Here is a 20607-nt window from a genome sequence, read left to right as displayed (position 1 = left end):
GTATCATTTCAATAATATTAGCAGTAATATTAATATTATTCTAAAATATTAATTAAATCAATTGGATGTATAGATTGAAACCTAACATGCCTTATACAGAAGTTTCCAGTTGGTTGTTAGTCCAAATGTACACTAAATGCACTAACTAATTAGTTCTTACTTAGATACAGTTGCTGCTACAACCAAATCTCCCTATATTTTACTAACTTCATCCTTGCACCTTTATGTCTTGATCTGCTTACACCAACACTGTAAGTACATTCATATTTATTTCAAAATCTTTCTTGTACATTTAAACTAACAACCAACTAGAAACTTCTGTAGAAGGCATGTTAAATTTCAATCTATAATCCTGTGGATTGCTTAACAGGAATGGTCACTGAATTGTATCAATGTTTTTTTTTACTATTTGTACTCAACACACAAATTAGTTTTGGAACCAAAGTGTGAGCCACAAACCTCTCCTTTTTTTCTCTGGATGTAAATTGGGAACTTTGTGTTTTTTCTTAAACTATGAACAATTTTATTTTGTAGTGAAGAAAAATCTGATGAAATACAGAAGCTTTTGGGAGATGTTCAGTAAGTGTTCAGTTAAATAGTGTGTGTTTGTTCAAGTATGTTATGCTATGTGAATGAAAATATTTACATTTTACATCTACAAGTTAAAATGAAATATTGGAATTTGGGTAAACTTTATTTTAAAGTGTACCAGTTTAGGTAACCTAACTGGTTTTAAGGAAATATAAACAAATTATTTAGTGGAACCTCCTCTTTATTATGTGTATGTATGTGTATATGTGTGTGTGTGTGTGTGTGTGTGTGTGTGTATATGTATATATATATATATATATATATATATATATATATATATATATATATATAAATGCATCTACATTCTTGTATTTATTTTTTCATTGTATCTAGCCTTTTTACCTTATTCTGGCATTAATTTTATAGTTAAATTTAAATTATATTGGAATCTTCTCTGGCACACGGCTTAGCCAAAATACCCTTGGCACAACTGCCTAAGCAAAGGGCCATCAGCATTAGCGATATATTTCTGTGTCACTCACTGCCCTGCAATAGAGTTCTGCAGTTCAGGGTACATTAGGGGGTATTTGTAAAGTATTCCCCCCTGTAAATTTGACCTAAAATGTGCCTATTTTTCCTTTTGTGACTGAAGTGCATTCTTGGCAGTTTGCCTTGGTGGCAGAAAAAGCCATTTTTTTTCATATGCACGAAAACAAGAAATGTAGAAAGATTTATGTGGCTGTCGGCAAACTTTCAGCTGAAATGACAGTAAAATTATAAATATAATCTTATGTATAAATATATATTTTATTTATTTATATATGTACCCCACAGAGTTCTGGCAGTATTTTAAAATGCATTAAAAGCCTATTGCAAAAATTAATGCTATCTGTTATTATTTTTATTGGGGATTCCTAGTGTGTAGAGAATTTTAATTAAAAAAAAAGTTATAATACAACTTTTTTATTCATACTTTTCTGCAAGGCTCAATGCTTTGGTCCTTGGAGGTGAATCAGGACAAATTGAAATCTATGCCTATGGAATGTACAAGATTGCTTCAATCACAGAGGTAATTTATTTTATGCAGTTTATTATGCTGTGTGTCATATTTTAATATGTCTTTCATGTGTCTTAGGGGTCATATTTTATTACAGTAAACAAATACATCCTGTCTCCTTTTCATAAACATTATTTTATTTTTCTTGCAACATAACACTTGTCATGTGATGCTGTAAAATGCTGCAGATAACTAAATGGGTTCCTAATGTTCTAATGTTTAAAAAAAATGGGCTGCCAATGCATCCTAATGCCTAAATATTAACATAGGTTATAGTACACTTCATTATATCCTGTATTACAGGTATGTTGCTTTTGTTCATTAGGATTCCATTCAAAATATAGTTCACCACAGCTAAGAATAAATGAGCCTTTACTAGTATTACATTTATAGTTAGCAGGCTTCTTTGCATCATTAGGGGAACTGACCTACAACAGAAATCAAAAATAGCCAGACTATGCTATTATGCATACATTAAACAAATCATTTAATTTAGTCCTCCAGGTGTAGTGCTAATAATAACAACACATATGCACACCATTACCTTACATTTTACATATCTTGGTTACAGATGATTGGCTACAGCAGTTTCAGCATTTTAGTCTTCAGTGATGCCCATAACCCTCAAGTTTCTGTCAGCAGGTTGCTGATATTTATGATTATCCACATTACTAAAAGACCATCTGTGATTCTTCTGAGTACAGCTGTGATCTCTCTTTTAGGATGTTTATTACAGGGAGTCATCAATTTGTGACTGCACTGTATTAGGAGACCATCCAAAAGCTGAACAGAAAATGAGTTATTATTTAATAAAAAAGTTATGATATACATATTGCACTGCCCTCCCCATTGCCAAATATTTAACCTATTTGTATGTTTTACATAAAAATGCATCGAGGCACTTGTCAGTGCATGACACCACACATAAACACTAATTTGGATTTCTATTCATTTCAATAGAAAACATATCTCCACCATGAAACTGAGAAATATGATTGGACCCATATGTTTGTGACTGGCTTTTAGTAATCCTTAAGTACTGCTGGCTGTTGTACTCATAGTACTAAATATATTAATCTAAATGTATTTGATTTTAGGTGTTTGGATCTTGCCTTGGCCTGTGCTTGTCAAGTGACTTAAAATCCCTTGCTGTTGTTACTGAGCTTTCAACAAACACTACTCCAGAGATCACATATTTTCAGGTGAGCTAAAGAGAAATAGCTGAAAACGATTTCATTAAACACAAATTTTCCTTTTTAACCCTTCTGTTTATCTTGCAGTTGGATACTAGCTTGCTTTCTTCTTATTTACCTGAGCTTACCCGAATGGCACGAAAGTTTACCCACATTTCAACTCTGCGTCAGGTAAAGGGAAAATTAAAACAAAATGTATTGGGCTTTTAGTTCCATACAGCGTGCATGTCCTAATAGTATTTTTTTGAACACTACTTACTTGTGTTTTGATTTGTTTTTTTACATTTCAGGTAAACTAAAGCCTTTGTAATGGCATTTAAATTTTGTGTGTTTTTTTTTTAATTTATTTATTACATTTTCCTTCTGAATGTGTAATCAATGCTTCCTGCTTAGTGGTGCTTCACTGTTGATGTCCCCTTTGCAGTGTCTGCCTACCTGTCAGGTCTGACTTTCTGAAAACAATACATTACTTGGCAGAGATGTGGGGCCTGAATTATTAAAGCTTTCCAAGGCTGGAGAAGATACATTTTCATCAGTGAAGCTGGGTGATCCAGGAAACAAGGAAGGGATCTGATCCGGGATTGAAAACATTTTCAAATAAATAGCAAATGACTTTTGAGAAAACCATTCCAGGTTTGCTGGATCACCCGGCTGCACTGATAAAAGTGTATCCTCTCCAGCCTTGAAGAGCTTTAATAATTCTGGCCCTTTGTCTCTTTCACAGTTGATTGGGGTGGCTGAGTGATTGTGGTAAAAACAAACTGCCACTGGAGGAAGGGATCAAAAAATCTGTATTGATTATACTATAAAAAAAGAATTTGGTACTGCAAGCATGTGAGATTGTGAAAGATAGTTCAGGAATTGCTCACAGGTTATTGCTGAGATAAATGTTTTGGTGGGTCTAGCATGGAAGTTATTTAAAGACAGATGGCACTCTACTTGTCATCCTTATTAGGGCTTTTGCCTGTCTAATACCAACTTAAGTGCTCTTTGTTTGCTTAAAGTGCTTTAAATTATTAGTCTTATCTGAAGAGCTTTGTTTCTTATTTTTTTTTTAGTATTTAAATTTGTCTCTGACTTGTATGTGTGAAGCTTGGGAAGAAATTCTTATGCAGATGGATTCTCGGCTAACAAAGTTTGTCCAAGTAAGTCTTTATTGTTTTATTTATTTTAGCTTATCATTTCTGTTTGTGTTATTCTTTTATCACCATGGTCACATCAGTATAAATAATTCTCACCTCCCACAGCAGCCATATGTATATCCCATTCTCTTCCTTCCAACAGCACAAAGCAGCTCAGTGTCTTCCAGCAACCAAGACATATATATATGGCCGTCCCTATGTAAAGAATAAATGTTATAAATCATACCTACCTCTCAAAATCACAGCCACTGGTATGAGAAGATTTTCTCTCTGTGGCACTCTGGAAGACTCTCTCTATATAGGTCAAAGCGATGTCTCTCTCTCACTTTCCTAACATACTTTCATGCAGTATGTTATCGGGTGTCTTACTTCCTGCTTTTTTTTTTTTTTTTTTTTCATTCGTTAACGGAGTCCATATACAGTATTAGCCGAAAAATTTGTTAGCAGAGCCACTTGTTAGCCGAGGTATCACTGTATTTGATTCTTGTCCAGGGCATATGGCTTTTAATCTTAAGCTATTATAACAAAGGGTTCAATGCACTCTGGTTTGTCTTATTTATTTCTCTCTAATAATATAAATTTCACAGCCAAACAGAATGTGTACTAAATTTAATTATTTTCACATACTGTGCTGTATATAAAGATTCAGTGCAAATTCACTGCAGATTCACCCAACAATTCTTCTGTGTTCTAAAGTTGGAACTTTACCAACATCAAATTTTCACTGTCCTTCAAACATAAGATTAGGTCCTGTTGTGCTTTGAATTTACTGGTTGACAATTGTTTAAAGTGTTTTTTTCTTTCTTGTTTTATTACTCTTAGGAAAAAAATACCACAACCTCTGTGCAAGACGAATTTATGCAACTTCTCCTTTGGGGTAAAGCCAGGTAACATCTTTAAACTTAAAATATTCCTTTAGTTTTTAATTTTTTAATATTAGGAGTAATCTGTTACTTTTCAATGGACAATATATTTTTTCTTATCTATGTCTGGCATTTTAGTCCAGAGCTCCAAGGATTGCTGATGAATCAGCTAACTATTAAAGTGAGTATAAATTTAGTATTTTCTTGTTCTGATTTATAAAGTGAAGATCTACGGTGAATAATAACATGTGTGGCTTTCAGGGCTTAAAGAAGCTTGGCCAGTCGGTTGAATCTTCATACTCCACTATTCAGAAACTTGTAATAAGCCATTTACAAAGGTATGTTAGCATATCATTGTCAACATTAATGACAAAACTTTTCTCACAGGAGTATGGGTTTTCTCAAACTATAGAAATCTTATTTAGAAAAAAAAACAGAGACCAGGTTAAATTAAAGTGGAACAGCAGAGATTCACATCTTACATTTTAGGATATTATCTAGAAGGGCGATGTGCAGTTTTAATTTGAAAATAGTATCACTAGTAGAGCACCTGTAATTTTCCTTTTCTGTAAACTCCTCCTGACAACATGCACACATGGGTAAGCCCCGCCCCTTGTTCTCCATAGGACCACTTTACCAAAGCAATAAAAGTAACCTCCCTCTGCCCTGCACGTGTTCTCTAACAAGCTCACGACCGGAAGGGAGGGAAACATGCTGTCAGCAGGAGTTTACAGGTAAGTATGACAATTTTCCTGACACTCCTCCTGACAGCATGCACACATGGAATGTAGAAAGCGATAATATAAAGTGAGGGAAGAAACTAACAAACAATGCCACAGAAACAAAGTTACTCTTTAGAAAGCGCCATCTGCCAAATAGAAGCCCCAAGGTTGCTGAAGCTCCAACCTATACAACTAAATGAATGTGGGAAGACTTCCAACTGGTTAATTACATATCACTTCAGTAGATACTGTAAATAAAGTCTATAAGGTTTCCCCTTTCCTAGTTAAATGTCTCTTGACTTCCTGCAACAGAATCAAGCCCTCATGATGTAAGCATACCACATGGTATTTACCTCCCTGGCAGTGTTCCTGAGTGTGGCTTGGGATGGATTTTCTATGCAAAAAGCAGTAACCCCGAGCCACACTCAGGGTGGAATTTCCAGGGAGGTTAAAACTCCTACCTTGTTCCCAGTTCCAGTGGCGTCCTCTAGCGGTGCCCAGGGTGTCCTCAAGCGATGTCAGCGTCTTCTTCTCCTGCCAATGCTGGGCATCTACAAGCTGGTGATGCCCGGCCGGCATCTGCATCCCCCGCGTGTGAACATTGGGGACGCAAGGGTAGGGGAAGCAGATGCCGGCCGGGTATCTGCTCACGAGTGTGTGCCTGAAGGGCGGGACTGTGCAGGGAGGTAGGCAGGACTGGGCGGAAAATTTAAATTTAAGAGGATTTTTAAATGTACCACTTTTGCATTTAAAAATCCTCTTTAATCATAGAGCCTGGGGGGTTAAAAACCCTAGAATGCAAAATCAGTGTGCTCCATTAAGGATTGCAAAAGAGGCTGACTAGAACATTCACAACTATAAAATCATTGTTTCTCTGTAGGTAAATGAAGAAAATCTTCCTCATTTTCATGAGAACCTTCAGAAAATGAGTGTCTCCATGGTGAGAAATTACTTCTCAGTTGGAGTGATAAACAGGATACTCCTTAAACAAGACATTCAACGATAGATGCATATATATTTCAGGACGATATGTGCAATCTGGCTCCTTTCCATGGGGGTGCATAGTTCTGAAACCTTGCTTATCATGGTCACAGTAAGTCAAGAATTTAATTTGCATTTTTTTCATTTTTAAGTGCATTTTCTTATTGAGCAGACCTAGACTGGATGGTAGGGAAGTTCCCTGAAAACTTGTAGGACCAGAGGCAAGTCCTATGCTGAAAACAATTACTTTTCACAACTACAACTACTTTGAAGAACTGTCAACGCAAAAGACAATCCACCCACTTGGTGGTTGTGGGGGCTGACACTTGGACCTAAAAAAGTTAACCCAGAGCACCTTGTCTGAAGCTGAATGCCGAACATTCTAGAAACTGTGCTGGTGATGGGTTAACCAAGAAAACCCTTGATCTCTGCTATACAAAAAAAAACTTTCTATATATTGTGGCATCTATTCATAGAGGTTTTTAAGCTTTGAGCTGCATATCTGCCACCACAGGGAATAACCAGATGCTAGGAGCCTCTGCCTTCCAGCAAGTTGGCATTCAGTCCCAGGCAGTCAGGGAGAGAATACTGCTAATGGCCATGGAAAAGTTAGTCCTGGCAAAAAAGAATAAAAGAAGTAGCCATCATAATTAAAGTTAACACCTTTCCACGTTCAACCAATACGAAATAATTACTATTGCTTTTTCTGAATCCTTCCTTATTTTCACAAGACCTCTCAAGGCTATTGGTTTTAAAACTTAGGGAAAAAAAAATAATTTTCTCGTGCCAGGGTCACAGCGATTATTTGCTGGCACTTGGACATAACTGGAGATGCAAGCAGGTCTATCGACTTGAAAAACTGTGTCTTCCCAGAGGCCACTTGTGGTTAAGAAATGATCTGCTTATATGAACACCAAATAGACCATCTTTGTTCCACTTTGTCTGGTAATGTAGAAGATCTGACCTGCATAATTTTAATAAAATAATAATAATTTTTTCGCTGGCAGTGTTGGCCCCTCTAAAACTCTTTGAGCCCACACTATCATTTGTTCCACTTTGTACAGAGGCAAAAGTGTTCTAGATTTCACCCTATTGAATATTATCCTCAAATTTCTATTCTCTGCGTAGGCCCTAACTGACTTCTGATAGTTCACCAGGGTCAGGGTTTGCAGAATTGTCTTCTTGTTACTCTCCACTTGGTTTTGGATATTGTCAGCAAAGAACGTCAATCAAGTAGTGACATTGGCTGACTCCCTGAACCACAGAAAACAGGTAAAAAACTTGCCTTACTGCTCTCCTACCCGCAAGAAAGGGCTATTTAAGCTCCATATCACCATACCCTCGGCACCAGGGTTCCTAAAACTTGATGAATTTACCATCCGCAATGGGACTTCCCCCTGGAGAGGCTGAACCCTGAGAGGTAGGGGAAACAAATGTTTGGTCCTGGAGCGAGGACAGAAAAAGAACACCTGCAGGGGAAAGGGTGGTTGCTTTCATTCCTTTGGTAAAGTGGTACTATGGGGAGCAAGGGGCGGAGAAGAGCCTATCCATGTGTGCATGCAGTCAGGAGGAGTGTCATAAAATTATAATATATATATATATATATATATATATATATATATATAACTGCAGTTTTTCAGATCACCAGTCTATCCCAGCTGTCCAGTCTGTTTAAAATTCAATGCCTGGATTAACAAAAACACAAATTCTTTGACAAAAATATAAATACCGACCCATATATGTGTGCATTCTATAAATTTATCTATTTGTATGGAATTCAGGATTAAAAAGATTAAATACCTATAGCAATCAAATAATTTGATTTAGGAAAATAGTTATTAAAAATGTTTATAGTTTCTTTTACACAAGTGTTTTGTTTTTTTTTTTGTTTATTTGAATGAAAGGAGATTCTTTGATTTTGCAGTGGCGCTGAAGTTTTGCTCTATCACCTAAGTGAACTAAAAGGAATGGCCTTGTGGAAACAAAAGTATGAATCTCTTGGCTTAGAAGCCAAAGCAATTGAAGGTATGCAGCTAGATGATCAAGTTGATTTATTGGGATACATAAACACTTGCGTAAGAAACATCAATTCCAGTGCATTCTTTGTATTTTTATAATATTTTCTTCCGACTGCTACAAACACACAGTCATACTTCTAGCAAGCCGACTGAAAAAAGAGACCACTTTGTGACATTTGGGCAATTGCAATAAAGTAGAGTTGCAGCCAAAATTTCTTTTAGTAGGAACCTCTGTGAGATATACTAATAATAAAAACATTAGGACTGATGGTAAGGTAATATGTCCCCAAACTTGGCCATAGACAAAATACATCACACAGAAACTAAGCCTTGCACCTCTCAGTCTGAAAATAAAGAATTGTGAGTGAAATTCTGTAAAGATAGGCGTGGTAGAGGCTTTTCTAAATAAAAGCTTCCCCTAGATTACTGGTGGGATAATGGTCGGAAAGGTGGAAAACACACACACTGGCTGAAGGAGAAATGGACATTTTGCTCATCACTACTGATTAGAATGATAACTGTTTAGTAGTGAGGATCTAATAGGCATACATTTTGTTTATTGTTTATGCTTTATTTATTATTATCTTTATTTTACCATCATAATTTTGCTATGCAAGCAATTAACATGTTTCAGCTTAGTGCTTAAGGAGGATTCCTTTAATGCAGTTCAATATATTTGACTGTTTTGTAATGTAACAAACTGCATGGTACTTTGTTTATATAAAACAAATGGGGATTATTAAAATCACAATAAAACACCTCAGAAAAAATCAGAGTGTGAACACACTATCTTGCCTGTTTTTGTGTTTGTTCTTACACCTGTGTGAACAAACCATGTGGAAAATGTAAGTCTAAAATTAGCACAACTTTGACAATAATATAATTGTGTTTATTTAAAAAAATTCTCTTTTACAGATGCAATAACATCTGTTGGTTCCTTCATTCTTAAAGCAAATGAGCTGCTACAGTAAGTCTTATTTCACCAATACTATATGCAAAGCTTAGGTACTACTAAGAGTTTAAACATTATTTGTGAGAATTTTGTATTGATTAAAAGAAGCCTTTAAATAAATTCTCTTCTTTATGCATGTTTGCAAACAATGCTTACATATAAATATATTCATCTTTGGCTGTCAGCCATATTTACAGTTGTTAGAGGAACTATATACTCAAAACTAGTCTTTCAATTATTGATCTATTCTCACTTACTTGCACTAAAATGTCAGTTTTCCCTGGTGGCACTGGCTAGGACAGCTTGTATCCATGAAAAATATAATGATTTATGAAGTGTTTAGAAGTGGCCAGCTTGTGACTGGCAAGTTTACGTTTTCTTCCTCCCCTGACCTTCTTCTCCACCTCCTCCCCCTCCCTCACTAGCTGGAGCCCTCTGCACAGAGCTCACAAGCTGAAAAGAAGCAGGAAGCAGCTGCAGACTGAGAAGTTGCACTCCAGTGACATGAGTCCCAAGAGGAAAGAAAAAAAATCTGCATAATCAGGGCAGTGAGAGTGGATTAGAAACACTCCCATCAATAATGGCATTTGCCAGGAATGCATTTCACCGCCTAGGCCAGGGGTCGGCAAACTCCGGTCTTTAGGCCAGATACGGGCTAGCCAGTAGTTTGTTCCAGCCTAACGCCCTCTGGCTGATCCGGCCCAATCCTGTCCTGCTACCCACGGTGGAGCCGGAACAAACTACCAGGGCTGGAGCTCCGAAGCCGCATGCAGCGACTCCCTTCCCTATTTATTGTGGCCGATGTTAACACTTCCTGCCACCGTGGTAAATAGGGAACATTCCCTCTCCTCCGTATGCATTGCAGAGGAGAGGTATTTCCCTTCAGGGGGTGTTCCTGGTGGGGGGCAGAGCCATTAGGGCGGGACTTGAGAGATAGTCCGGCCTAGTGTGTTCCTGCCTACCCCTGAAATGGCCTAGTGGCCAAAAAAGTTTGCTGACCTCTGGGACAGAACTTGTTTTTAATGTTTAAAGGTGAAAGCAAGCTGAAAAAAAAGTATTCAGATGATTTTTACTTTGGCTTATGTTATTCTTAAGCCAAAGTTGATTTTGTAAGTATAGGTAGGCTTTAAAGAATAAAATGGGTTAATTCCATTATACTCATACCGAATCAGTATGGCCAAGCTGTCTAAAACTGTACATTTTGCAGAGATTAGGTGCCTTTGAGATCAGCTTTCCTATTACCAGTCTCTGAACTGATTACTTTTTTGTTTCTTTCTATAGATTTGTGTGCTTGTCTTGATTTAAATACTCACATTTTTTTCCAGAGTTATAGACAGTGGAATGAAAAACTTTAAGGCATTTTTTCGATGGCTTTATGTAGGTAAGATCTTTTTTCTCTTTGATTTAATTTTGATTATAAATTCCTGTATGCTAAGTAAATGCATCTTTGTTACATGATTCGGGTTTATCATGCTTTTCTAGCTATGTTACGGATGTCAGAAGATCATGTTCTACCAGAGCTGAATAAGGTAGGATAGATTTGTATATCTTGATAAAATATCTTTTACATTAAAAAAAAGTGATTAAAAACTGAAATTTAGTGTCTCTGCTCATCTCACACTGTATAGGCAGGCTTTTCTAGTCACCAGCATTTCAATAGGGAATAGCTGTTTGTTGCAGAGGGAAGGAATGCTGTAGTCTAGCAGGCAGGATTTATAAGGCTGGTTGGTATTCCAGTGTCGCAAAGTCACTGTAATGTCAGCCCAGCTAGGAGAGGAAAATGGTAGCTTCATGGCAGTTTAATAACATTGGCACTTGCAGGGATAAAACATGGAATACAAATGAAAATGGCTGATGACAGGGCAGCATGGTGGCTCAGAGGTTAGCACTCTAGCCTTTGCACCGTTAGGTCCTAGGTTTGAATCTCGCCTAGGACTCAGTCTTGAGTCCAGGAAAAGTTTTCTGCACAGACACCAGACTCCATGCAGAGAATTTTTTATTGAATCAAAGTGGGCGTGGTCCGTGTGGGTCCTGCGCAGCACAAGCCCACTACAAATGTAGGGGATTCTCTGCACAAATCACAACACTGCACAATACAGCACAGCCCCCCTAACTATGCGGTGTAAAACACAAAGAAGAAACGCACAGCTCCCCAATTATGCAGTGTAAAACACAAAGAAGAAACAAACCTGGAATCTCCCACATTTAATTCAGCAAAATTACAACTGCCAAATACAAGAATTAACAAATAGTAGAAAAAGTAAAATTAGGAACTTTAAAGGCTATATATATATATATATATATATATATATATATATATATATATATAATTATAAATAGACGCACATGATTATGTTGCTGAGTAACTAACCGTTATACATTTTGCAAGGCAATCAAACCACATTTGCATGAATCATCCTCCACGCATTTTGTGCTGTATTATCGCTTGTTTTTAAAATATATATTAAAAAAATTTAAGGTTACTGGTATTGTTGAATTTTACTGTTAGATACTCAGCAACATAATCGTGTGTGTATGTATGTGTGTGTATATATAAATATATATATATATATATATATATATATATATATATAATAAAACACAAAGAAACTATCATGGTGCTTAGCATGAGAAGAGTGGCCAAGCTTGCCAGTGCACGTTAATGGTTAATAGAATGTCAGGCTGAATGGTCGACCCCCACTCCTCATTTTCACCTCACCAAATCTTGCCCTCTTTGCAAAAAGTTTGGACACTCCTGCTTTAGAATGTTTTAAAGTCATATGAAGTATGAAGATTAGATTGTGATCCCCTCTGAGGGACAGTGACACTACTGTGTTTAAACGGGATGTACTTTTTGTTTTTTGTTTTTCTAAATCATGGTACTTTTGCATTTATGTAACCTGATTACTTGTCCCAGATTTAAATGGTTTGTGAATTGTATATAGTACCCTATTGCTTAAACTTTTGTTTTCTGTGTAGATGACGCAAAAAGACATCACTTTTGTGGCTGACTTTTTAACAGAACATTTTAATGAAGTAGGTATCATATCATATTTCTTAATGATATTACTTGTTTAAAATATATACAGGCAAAAAACACCTTTATAGTATAAAACATCGTTATTTCCCGGAATGTAGCAAACGGCTATTAAAGCAGATTAACTTGAAAAGTCATAAATAAGACCTAGACAGAAAGTCGGTACTGATGAACTAGACATGTTGATGTGGCAGATTATTACTTTGGCTAACAATTGCAAACTTACTATATATACTGCCATATTATTAAGATAACAGAATGTCTGTAGAAAGTTTTGCTAACCATATGCCCTGACCTCCAAAGTTTTATTCATACTTGATGCAGAGGCCCACTTTTATGTTTTGTATGTCACCTGATATCCATGTAGTAAAACCCCACGATGAATGTCTATTGAGCTAGATAATGGATCAGAACTCTTTCTACAACCTGAGGCTGGGGGATCATTGGAATTTTAGAAAGCTTTGCAAAAGCTTCTCAGAAACGTATGGATCTTGTCCTACTTGCATTCAAATTTACAAAGGTGGCTTTACATATGTAATAAAGGTCTAAACCTTAAAGTCCAGCTGTTACTATCCTTGATATTTCTGTATTTGACAAAGTAGGAAATTGTTAGCAAATCATTAATTAAAGCTATTTCCTTTTGTAGGCACCAGAACTATATAACCAGAAAGGCAAATACTTCAACGTAGAAAGGGTTGGCCAGGTAAAGTGTCATTTCTTCGGGGGATTTGGGGGAGGCTTTGCCTTTTTTGAAAAAAGTTTTTTTTACTTACATAGCTTTAAAAAAACATTAGGCAGCTTGGCTGTAATAGTGCAAAAATGATACCAGTATTCCTGTTTAGTTTGCTTTTGTTAAGCAACAGTACAGTAAGACTAACCAGGATTACAATGGCATAGCCCAGTTGGACAATTCCTTCTGAAAGGGCCGCTATAATTTCTTTAAAGATATCACAACATTTTCCTGCAATAAAAGACACAGTAGACTTTTTTGTCTGGCAGCCTGTGTCTCCTACCCAAATTAAGGCAGGTAATTACCCTTGAAAATATTACAAATGGAGATTTGAAAATCTTTTCCATTGTTTTTTTTTGGCCAGTTTCAAGTCTGTAAGTTAACATTGCCTTATTTATTTCCAAGTATTTGAAAGATGAAGATGATGACCTGCTATCCCCACCCAGTACAGAAGGGAATCAGTGGTTCAATTTTCTTCAGAACAGTGAACCCTTAAAAGGTATTTTTCTGGCAACCTTTCTATTACCAACAACAATGGAGTGTGGGCAAATATTTAAGCTATGCACACATGTCCGATGATTCTTGGCTGATATGAGCCGCAGGGCTCGTCTCAGACGAGAATCTAAATTGTGTACAGAGGCCGTCAGAATTCATTCATGGATCCGTCCTGGCGAATCCATGAAATTCAGACAAAAGACCACAATGAAAGTTAAGGGAGGAGAATGCAGTGGGATGCCACTTGCTCATTCTCCCCTCTCCCTTCTATATAGAGCAGAACGGCGCTGTACAGTGCTCGTTCATTTAGCTTTGAGTCGTTAGATTTTTTTGTTGTAGGAAACAATCCCCCAAATCTTTCATGATTGTTTCCAACAACAAAAGACGAAAAAAATATAGCGCTGTTCTATGGGGAGGGAAGAGAGGAGAACAAGCAGATGGCACTGCAGAAAGGACATTGGCTGTTCCTTCTGCAAATCGAAAAAATGCATTACAATTCTTTTAACTGTTTATTTCCGCTTTAAAGTAATAGTCCTAGTTAGTAATCATAAATAGATCGGTACGTGAGGTGGAAGGTTGCTGGTGTTTTTTATTCAAAACACCATTGTTTTTACAGGACTAAGATGCATTAAATGTTTTTACATTACAGAATACTAGGCTCTAATCAGATAGCACATGTGCTACAAAAACCATTGCTGAACTGGCTGCCCCTTTCCTAGGTAGATGATGCCTCTATAATATGTTTTATGCCAGCCAAAGCTGCAATGACAACCATTGCGTAGCAGCTACAGTGGCAAAACATTCAGCACAGTGCACTCTCTTGGTTGTGCCATTTAAAGTGGGGATTAGAATAAGCTGGAGATGCATTCATAGTTCCTCTTTACTTCAGTAATTATTTCTGAGTCATTAGAATAAATCTGTTCAGACTGCTATTGTGCTGTATGTAAATAGTACTGTGCTCCAGGGCCTAATGTTGCATCTTTTTTATAGAAAGCCCACTACTGTTCCCTTCCTATATTGAAAAATCACTTCACTTTGTGAAACAACAGATGGAGACTGTCATTGATAAATGTTTGGTAAAACCAGCTGTAAGTTCCTATTTTCACATGTTCTATACTTTAATTGAAATTTGATACAATATAGCAAAGTTATATATTGTGTGTCTTGCAGGATGTTATAGGGCAGTCTGTTCAACAAAAACTGTGCATTCCTCTTTATCATGAATCCAAAAGGTACGTTTTGGTGGATATATTGTTTCTTCTCATTCTGATTCATATAATGATAATAAAATCAACAGTCAGATTGAACAGTAAGCTTTGTACACAGAAACAGAACTGTGAAAGTTCAGCACAGAAAAGACAAGCAGGTGGCAAAAGGATAGTCATATGTATGGCCTGTGACCAAAACTAATTAGTGATCTATTACCTATTAGAGGAGATTCCAAAACCAGTAAAAAATGTACAGATCCACACAATAAATCCAACAGGAGAGCAGGTAGATTCCTGCATTGCATGTCCTTAGGTACATCTTCCCTACTTTATATGCTGCTTAAAACTATTCTAGAATATTGTCAGAGAAAAATCACCTCCTGAATCAGCGGTCGGCGAACGGTGGTACTCGAGAAAATTTTGACAGGGTCAGAAGAAGTACCCCGCTGGCGGGCGCACCGGCCAGAGCCGCGGACCACGTCCCCCGTACAGTTGCCTGGCACGAGGAGGTGGGCGGGCTGTGTCCCTGGACATAACCCACCCACTCTCCCATTGCAGACTCAGATCTGCGATCGGAGAGTAGGTGGGATTTTACCATAATGACGTCGCTCTGGGGGAGGTTTCGCCCCCTTTGACTGACACCCAGCTCCCCACGCATGCGCGGTCAGGAGCCGGTGATTTTAGTGGCCCACAGGACAGAAGAGGGTGGTGACCACTGTCCTTAATACCTCCCTGAGTAATGACCCATAAGAGAGCAGAATAGGGAAATTCTTGTTCTGGAAAACATTTAATTTGTTAGGATCAGTGTCTGTGAAATAATGTTGCATTTTTCCAACATTTTATTAACATTTCTGTCATTCTATTTTTTTGTTTACAGTGAGGAATCAAGTCCACGGTTGATTTCCCTGCCTTTCCTGTAAGAAATATTCAATGTTCTGTTGTGTAACATGTAGATTTTATTATAGGTTTCTAATACTTGTAGTAATTAAATCTTAACTATTTGTCATTTTTTTCAGCTGGAACGACAAGTCACAGAATCTACATTATGTGATGTTTCGCATGTTGGAAAGCTCAGAAACAAAGTTGTTCATTTTAAGACAACCAACAGATATGACAAGGTACTACTCGAACATTCCCTTTAAGTTGCTTAGTCTTCTTTGTAATATTTTGTGACCACTTGAATAGAGTTTTCTAATACATTTGTACCTACGGATGTTTCACACAGCAGTTGGTTTATTATTGAAGAGAAATTTCAATAGTATAATATTATAGTATATGTATTTTTTTAGTTTTCAAAGTTTATCAGGTGATATATTTAGTTTATTATGTATGTATGTTTAATAACTTACAAAACAAAGGGTTTTTTTACAGGGGTCACTCTGTAGTATGTCCCTGATTTTCTAAGGAGATCACATCCAAAGGAGTTTAGAGCTCTACTGGTTGGAAATGTGACCACAAAATATTTTTGTCTTTTTGTCATTTTAGAGCTACAAATGAATTCCTAGCAGTTAAGTTTGAAAACTCATTAAACAGCAGCGCAGAGGAGAATCCAGAAAAAATGTGAGTATGAGATGACTAGGATAACATTCTTCAGAATTCAACAGACCTAAAACTTCTGTACTTTTCTCTCATTTGTGGCTAGGTATAACTGTTTGGACATTATCCTTTACTAAAACAAAGCCTGGAATATCCAGTAATCAGACAACCATTTATTTTCCTTTAAGGGGGATAAAAGAGGACAAATACATTTTTAAAAGTATCTGATCAAGCATCATGTGTTGTTTGGCTTAGGGATGTCCAAACCTGTATGCAGTTAGCTAAAGTTTTAAGAAAAGATTTTTACAATGGACAGTTTACCAGGCTGTACATTTATTTATCCAATAATCATTATATTCCTTTTTTTCTGTTCAGTACCTACAGCTGTCTGGATGCACGTTTCTTTGAAGATGATGTTTTAACTGTAATACTAAAAGATAACGCAGGAACTGAGGGAAAAGACAGAATATTGGCTCAGATCCCCTTGTCTCCTGTGTTCTCTGAGGAAGAAACAGACTGCCAGTTTGTCAGGGACAAAAGTAAAAGGTAAACCGGCATTGTCAAATCCTTTGAATCTGTTGGATGCATGCACTGTTTTTTGTCTTGCTTTTTTCAGTTTTGTATCTGGCCATATGTGCACAGCAACTAAAATTTGTTCAGTTTCTGGTACATTTTTCAATATGGAGAGGCAAGTACTGTGCTGCTTATTGATGTCCAATGTTCATAGAACTTGTGTCTGCTCTGCACTGGTAATTTACCTAAACAAATTACTTTTCTACTATATATTCAGTCATTTCATTCTGCTGAAATTTTGTAAGAAATTGAGTTTTTTAGACAAAAATATTGTGCTGACCCATCCTCATACTTTTACGGTGTTTACTCTTTAGATAGGTTTCATAAATAATAATTTGCTCTCTATACCTTTTGCATAAAGTAATACTTTGCTGCCACAGCCTATTTTTGCAGTAGTAATGCAGTTGTGACAATATATGCATGGGACAAGTAAGCAGAAATGTAACAACTAACAATTCTAAATACAATCTTTCAGTATTATGCAGTTGCAAGTCACAAATAAAATGTAAGGTTGACACATGATCTAGTTTTTGTTTCTCTTTAAAAATATGGCAGGGCGTTATTGCAGAAAGGGAAAGCAATGTCCCTTTTGCAATAAAACATACTCGCCTACCTGAACACTTCCCTAACAGTCAAAATCGCTGCGCGTGCCCAGCATTGGTGGTGAGGACTCCCAGTACACCCTGGCTTCCCATGGACATCATACTGGCCTCACCAATAAAGATTGCTAAAGACCAGAATGAGAAAGAGAATAAGGAAGAAGATTTTGGCAACACCTGCGATGGAACTAGGACAGGTTAGTATACGCTGGGTTTAGGTCCACTTGAGGGGGAGGTTTGGGTGATCTTCACATCCGAGACTGCATCAGTGAGATTTCCCACAGAAAGCATTATTATTTTTGTTGTTATTATTACACAGTATTTATATTGCACCTTCATATCCTCATATTACGCAGTGCTGTATGAAGTCCATATTCATGTCTCTAGGTGTCCTTCAAAGGAGCTCACAATCTAATGTCATATTCATAGTCATATGTCTTTAATACAGTCTAAGGTCAATTTTGGGGGAAGCCAAATAATCTAACCGCATGTTTTTGGGACTGCAGCAGTAAGATTCCCCTCAAAAAGCATTATACAATATTTTTGTTATATAATAGCTTGATTAATTTAAAATCTTTTACCACTGCAGTCCCTAAACATGTAAAAAAGCCAGTCTATGACTTGTTCCAGTAGCCATGCAGACTGTACAAAGACGCATATAGCTTTCTTGGACCCTAATCCATAATGGATGAAGTTAATCTTATACTGTACATGACCCACATTGTTCTTTTTTTCTTCCTGTGTGTTTTTTCCTATTTTGTATCTATTCAAACTGGTCAAAAAAACGTATTGCAATCAAATGAGGGTTTGTAATTTTATTGCAATAGTTTAAGAACCACCTATAGTCACTCAGACTCTGTATGTACATTTACTAACCATATAATTCTATTTCTATGAAATGACACAGGTTAGAAGAGCAGCATGCCGACATACAGACCCACACATTATTCCTGGATGGTCAGTGGCGCCTACTAGAAAACATGAAAGCCCAGCATGTGTCTGTAAATGGTGTACGCAAAGTGGCTTGTGTGGTAAGTTTTTAACCTGGGCGTTTTACTGATGTCTGGATTTCTGTACCAGAAGTGGTTTATGTTTTTCATGAATTTTTTTTATCTTGTAAACCTGTAACTTACCGAAATATGTCCCAACAAGGGTCTAGTAGATATCCTGAATATAATAAAGTTTGAAACCCACAATCATGTAAAAAAAATAATTACATTTAATAATAAAATTAAATAAAGAACACAAAAATCATCTTAAACAAAAATGCATAAATAAATCAAAAATACTTAAAACGCAATAATTCTGTATACTGTATAGTAATATATTTTTCTAAAACACCTCCCTAGTGTGGTAAATTTTAAAACAGAGTGCAACGTCACATACCTATAGACAAAACCACATAAACATATTTTGTATTATTTTGTATTGGATTGGATACAGGAGTTTGTATTAAATCCAATACAAAATATTTCCCCCTCAGGAATCTCCAAGGGGCGTGAACGCCGAGCGTTCTAATTTTCTCCGTATTTCCATGCAAAAAGTGTTGCATTTTTTGGCATGGAAATTTATTTTACATTGCAGGCTATAATTCTTAGGCATAACTCACCGAAGTTTGTCCAATACTTAATAAATTTAATAATAAACTTTAAAATAAAAAAACACAAAAACAATGTGTATAATGTTATATAACTGTACAGTAGCTTATATAATATATATATATATATATATATATATAATAATTAAATATATATTAAGTAAAGATTTCTTTGTATTAGACTCAATACAGCCATTTTGTATTGAATCCAATACAAAATTATTTAAATTTCCCGCCTCCCGCCCGCACCAATGTCCCCGGTAAACCCCAGAGATCGTTTCTGCACACGCCGGGTATTATTTTATGTAATATTTGCAGTAGCAATTTCTCCTTGATAATGAGAGAAAGGTCTATTCTAATATTGCCATGACAAACTGCCAGTGATACATGGTTAAATAACTCCAGGGGGCAATGTAAAGAGCAAGTTTGTTTACCTTTATGATTCCCTTCCAGTTTGACTCCATTTCCACCCAACCTGTTGGTTCTGCATAAACAATGTTAGGAATGTTGTCAGAGTCTGCAAGTGGATGTAATAGGTAAACTTGCTCTTTATGTAACCCCTAGAACTAAATTAGCATTTAACTCTGACCTTTATGTTGCTATTCTATCTAAATGTAACTATACATGGAATTGTTGTAAATTCTTTGTTACTTCCTCTCAGTGGTTATAACTCTCTAGCAGTTCTTGGCACAGATTACATTTGTGAACCCAATGAAGATTTTAACATTGCTTTCATCTTGTACAGAAAGTGTACGCTTGAATACAACATCATCTCTTCTTGCCTGATTGGCTGTAATTATATATGTTTTACTGAAATAAATTTGGATCTGAGATATGTTTGCTGTTAGTAATATTACATTTTTTTCCCTGTAGCTAAGTTCCAACTTGCGTCACGTCCGAGTTTTTGAGATGGATGTAGAAGATGATGGAGAAGCTGAAGAGGAGGATGTGGAGGAACAATCTCATGCTCAGGATGTCACTGGGGAAGAAGAAGAGTTTAATAATTCCACATATGACATGAAAGATGCTTCTCCACAAGTTCCAGATGTAACAGAAGAGAGTTTTGAAACCTAAGTTACCTTTAATGCTAAATGTCATTATAATGTTTTATAGTATTGACTCTGAGAGCCAGAAAATAAATTGCAATATTTTGTAAAATATTTTGCATCTGTCTTATTTGTATGGAAATTGGCAAGGCCAAGACCATGATCAGAAACCTATGTAGACAGACAGAACCTAGAACTTAACAAACTAGAAGCACAGTACTGAGCTAGGGAGGAGGCCTAATGGGTGAAGTCATCCTGGAGTAAGGCTGGATAGCCTGGCACAGTTTTCACCATGCAACCAAAACTTTGAGAGCAAGGACCAAGCTT

General features: G+C 36.6%; 1 protein-coding gene across 2 annotated transcripts in view; it reads left to right on the top strand.

Annotated features, from left to right (window-relative positions):
* Positions 1-20392, top strand: part of ANAPC4 (anaphase promoting complex subunit 4) — a 34449-nt gene extending 14057 nt beyond the window's left edge. For both annotated transcript variants that reach the window (XM_072427165.1, XM_072427163.1), the window contains exons 7-29: positions 535-579; positions 1516-1600; positions 2686-2790; positions 2869-2952; positions 3840-3926; positions 4746-4810; positions 4925-4967; positions 5048-5124; positions 8414-8514; positions 9423-9474; positions 10785-10840; positions 10942-10988; positions 12439-12495; positions 13143-13199; positions 13632-13725; positions 14712-14809; positions 14892-14953; positions 15807-15845; positions 15946-16047; positions 16415-16489; positions 16841-17011; positions 18545-18668; positions 20108-20392. In XM_072427165.1, coding sequence (XP_072283266.1) covers positions 535-579; positions 1516-1600; positions 2686-2790; positions 2869-2952; positions 3840-3926; positions 4746-4810; positions 4925-4967; positions 5048-5124; positions 8414-8514; positions 9423-9474; positions 10785-10840; positions 10942-10988; positions 12439-12495; positions 13143-13199; positions 13632-13725; positions 14712-14809; positions 14892-14953; positions 15807-15845; positions 15946-16047; positions 16415-16489; positions 16841-17011; positions 18545-18668; positions 20108-20308 — 1927 coding nt within the window. In that variant the 3' untranslated portion in view covers positions 20309-20392. The remainder of the gene's footprint in view (positions 1-534; positions 580-1515; positions 1601-2685; positions 2791-2868; positions 2953-3839; positions 3927-4745; positions 4811-4924; positions 4968-5047; positions 5125-8413; positions 8515-9422; positions 9475-10784; positions 10841-10941; positions 10989-12438; positions 12496-13142; positions 13200-13631; positions 13726-14711; positions 14810-14891; positions 14954-15806; positions 15846-15945; positions 16048-16414; positions 16490-16840; positions 17012-18544; positions 18669-20107) is intronic.
* Positions 20393-20607: the final 215 nt, after the last annotated feature.

Source organism: Pyxicephalus adspersus, chromosome 11 (assembly GCF_032062135.1).
Source record: "Pyxicephalus adspersus chromosome 11, UCB_Pads_2.0, whole genome shotgun sequence".
Taxonomy (NCBI): domain Eukaryota; kingdom Metazoa; phylum Chordata; class Amphibia; order Anura; family Pyxicephalidae; genus Pyxicephalus; species Pyxicephalus adspersus.
Note: the sequence above shows the minus strand (reverse complement) of the source record. Positions and strands in the feature narration are given on the sequence as shown.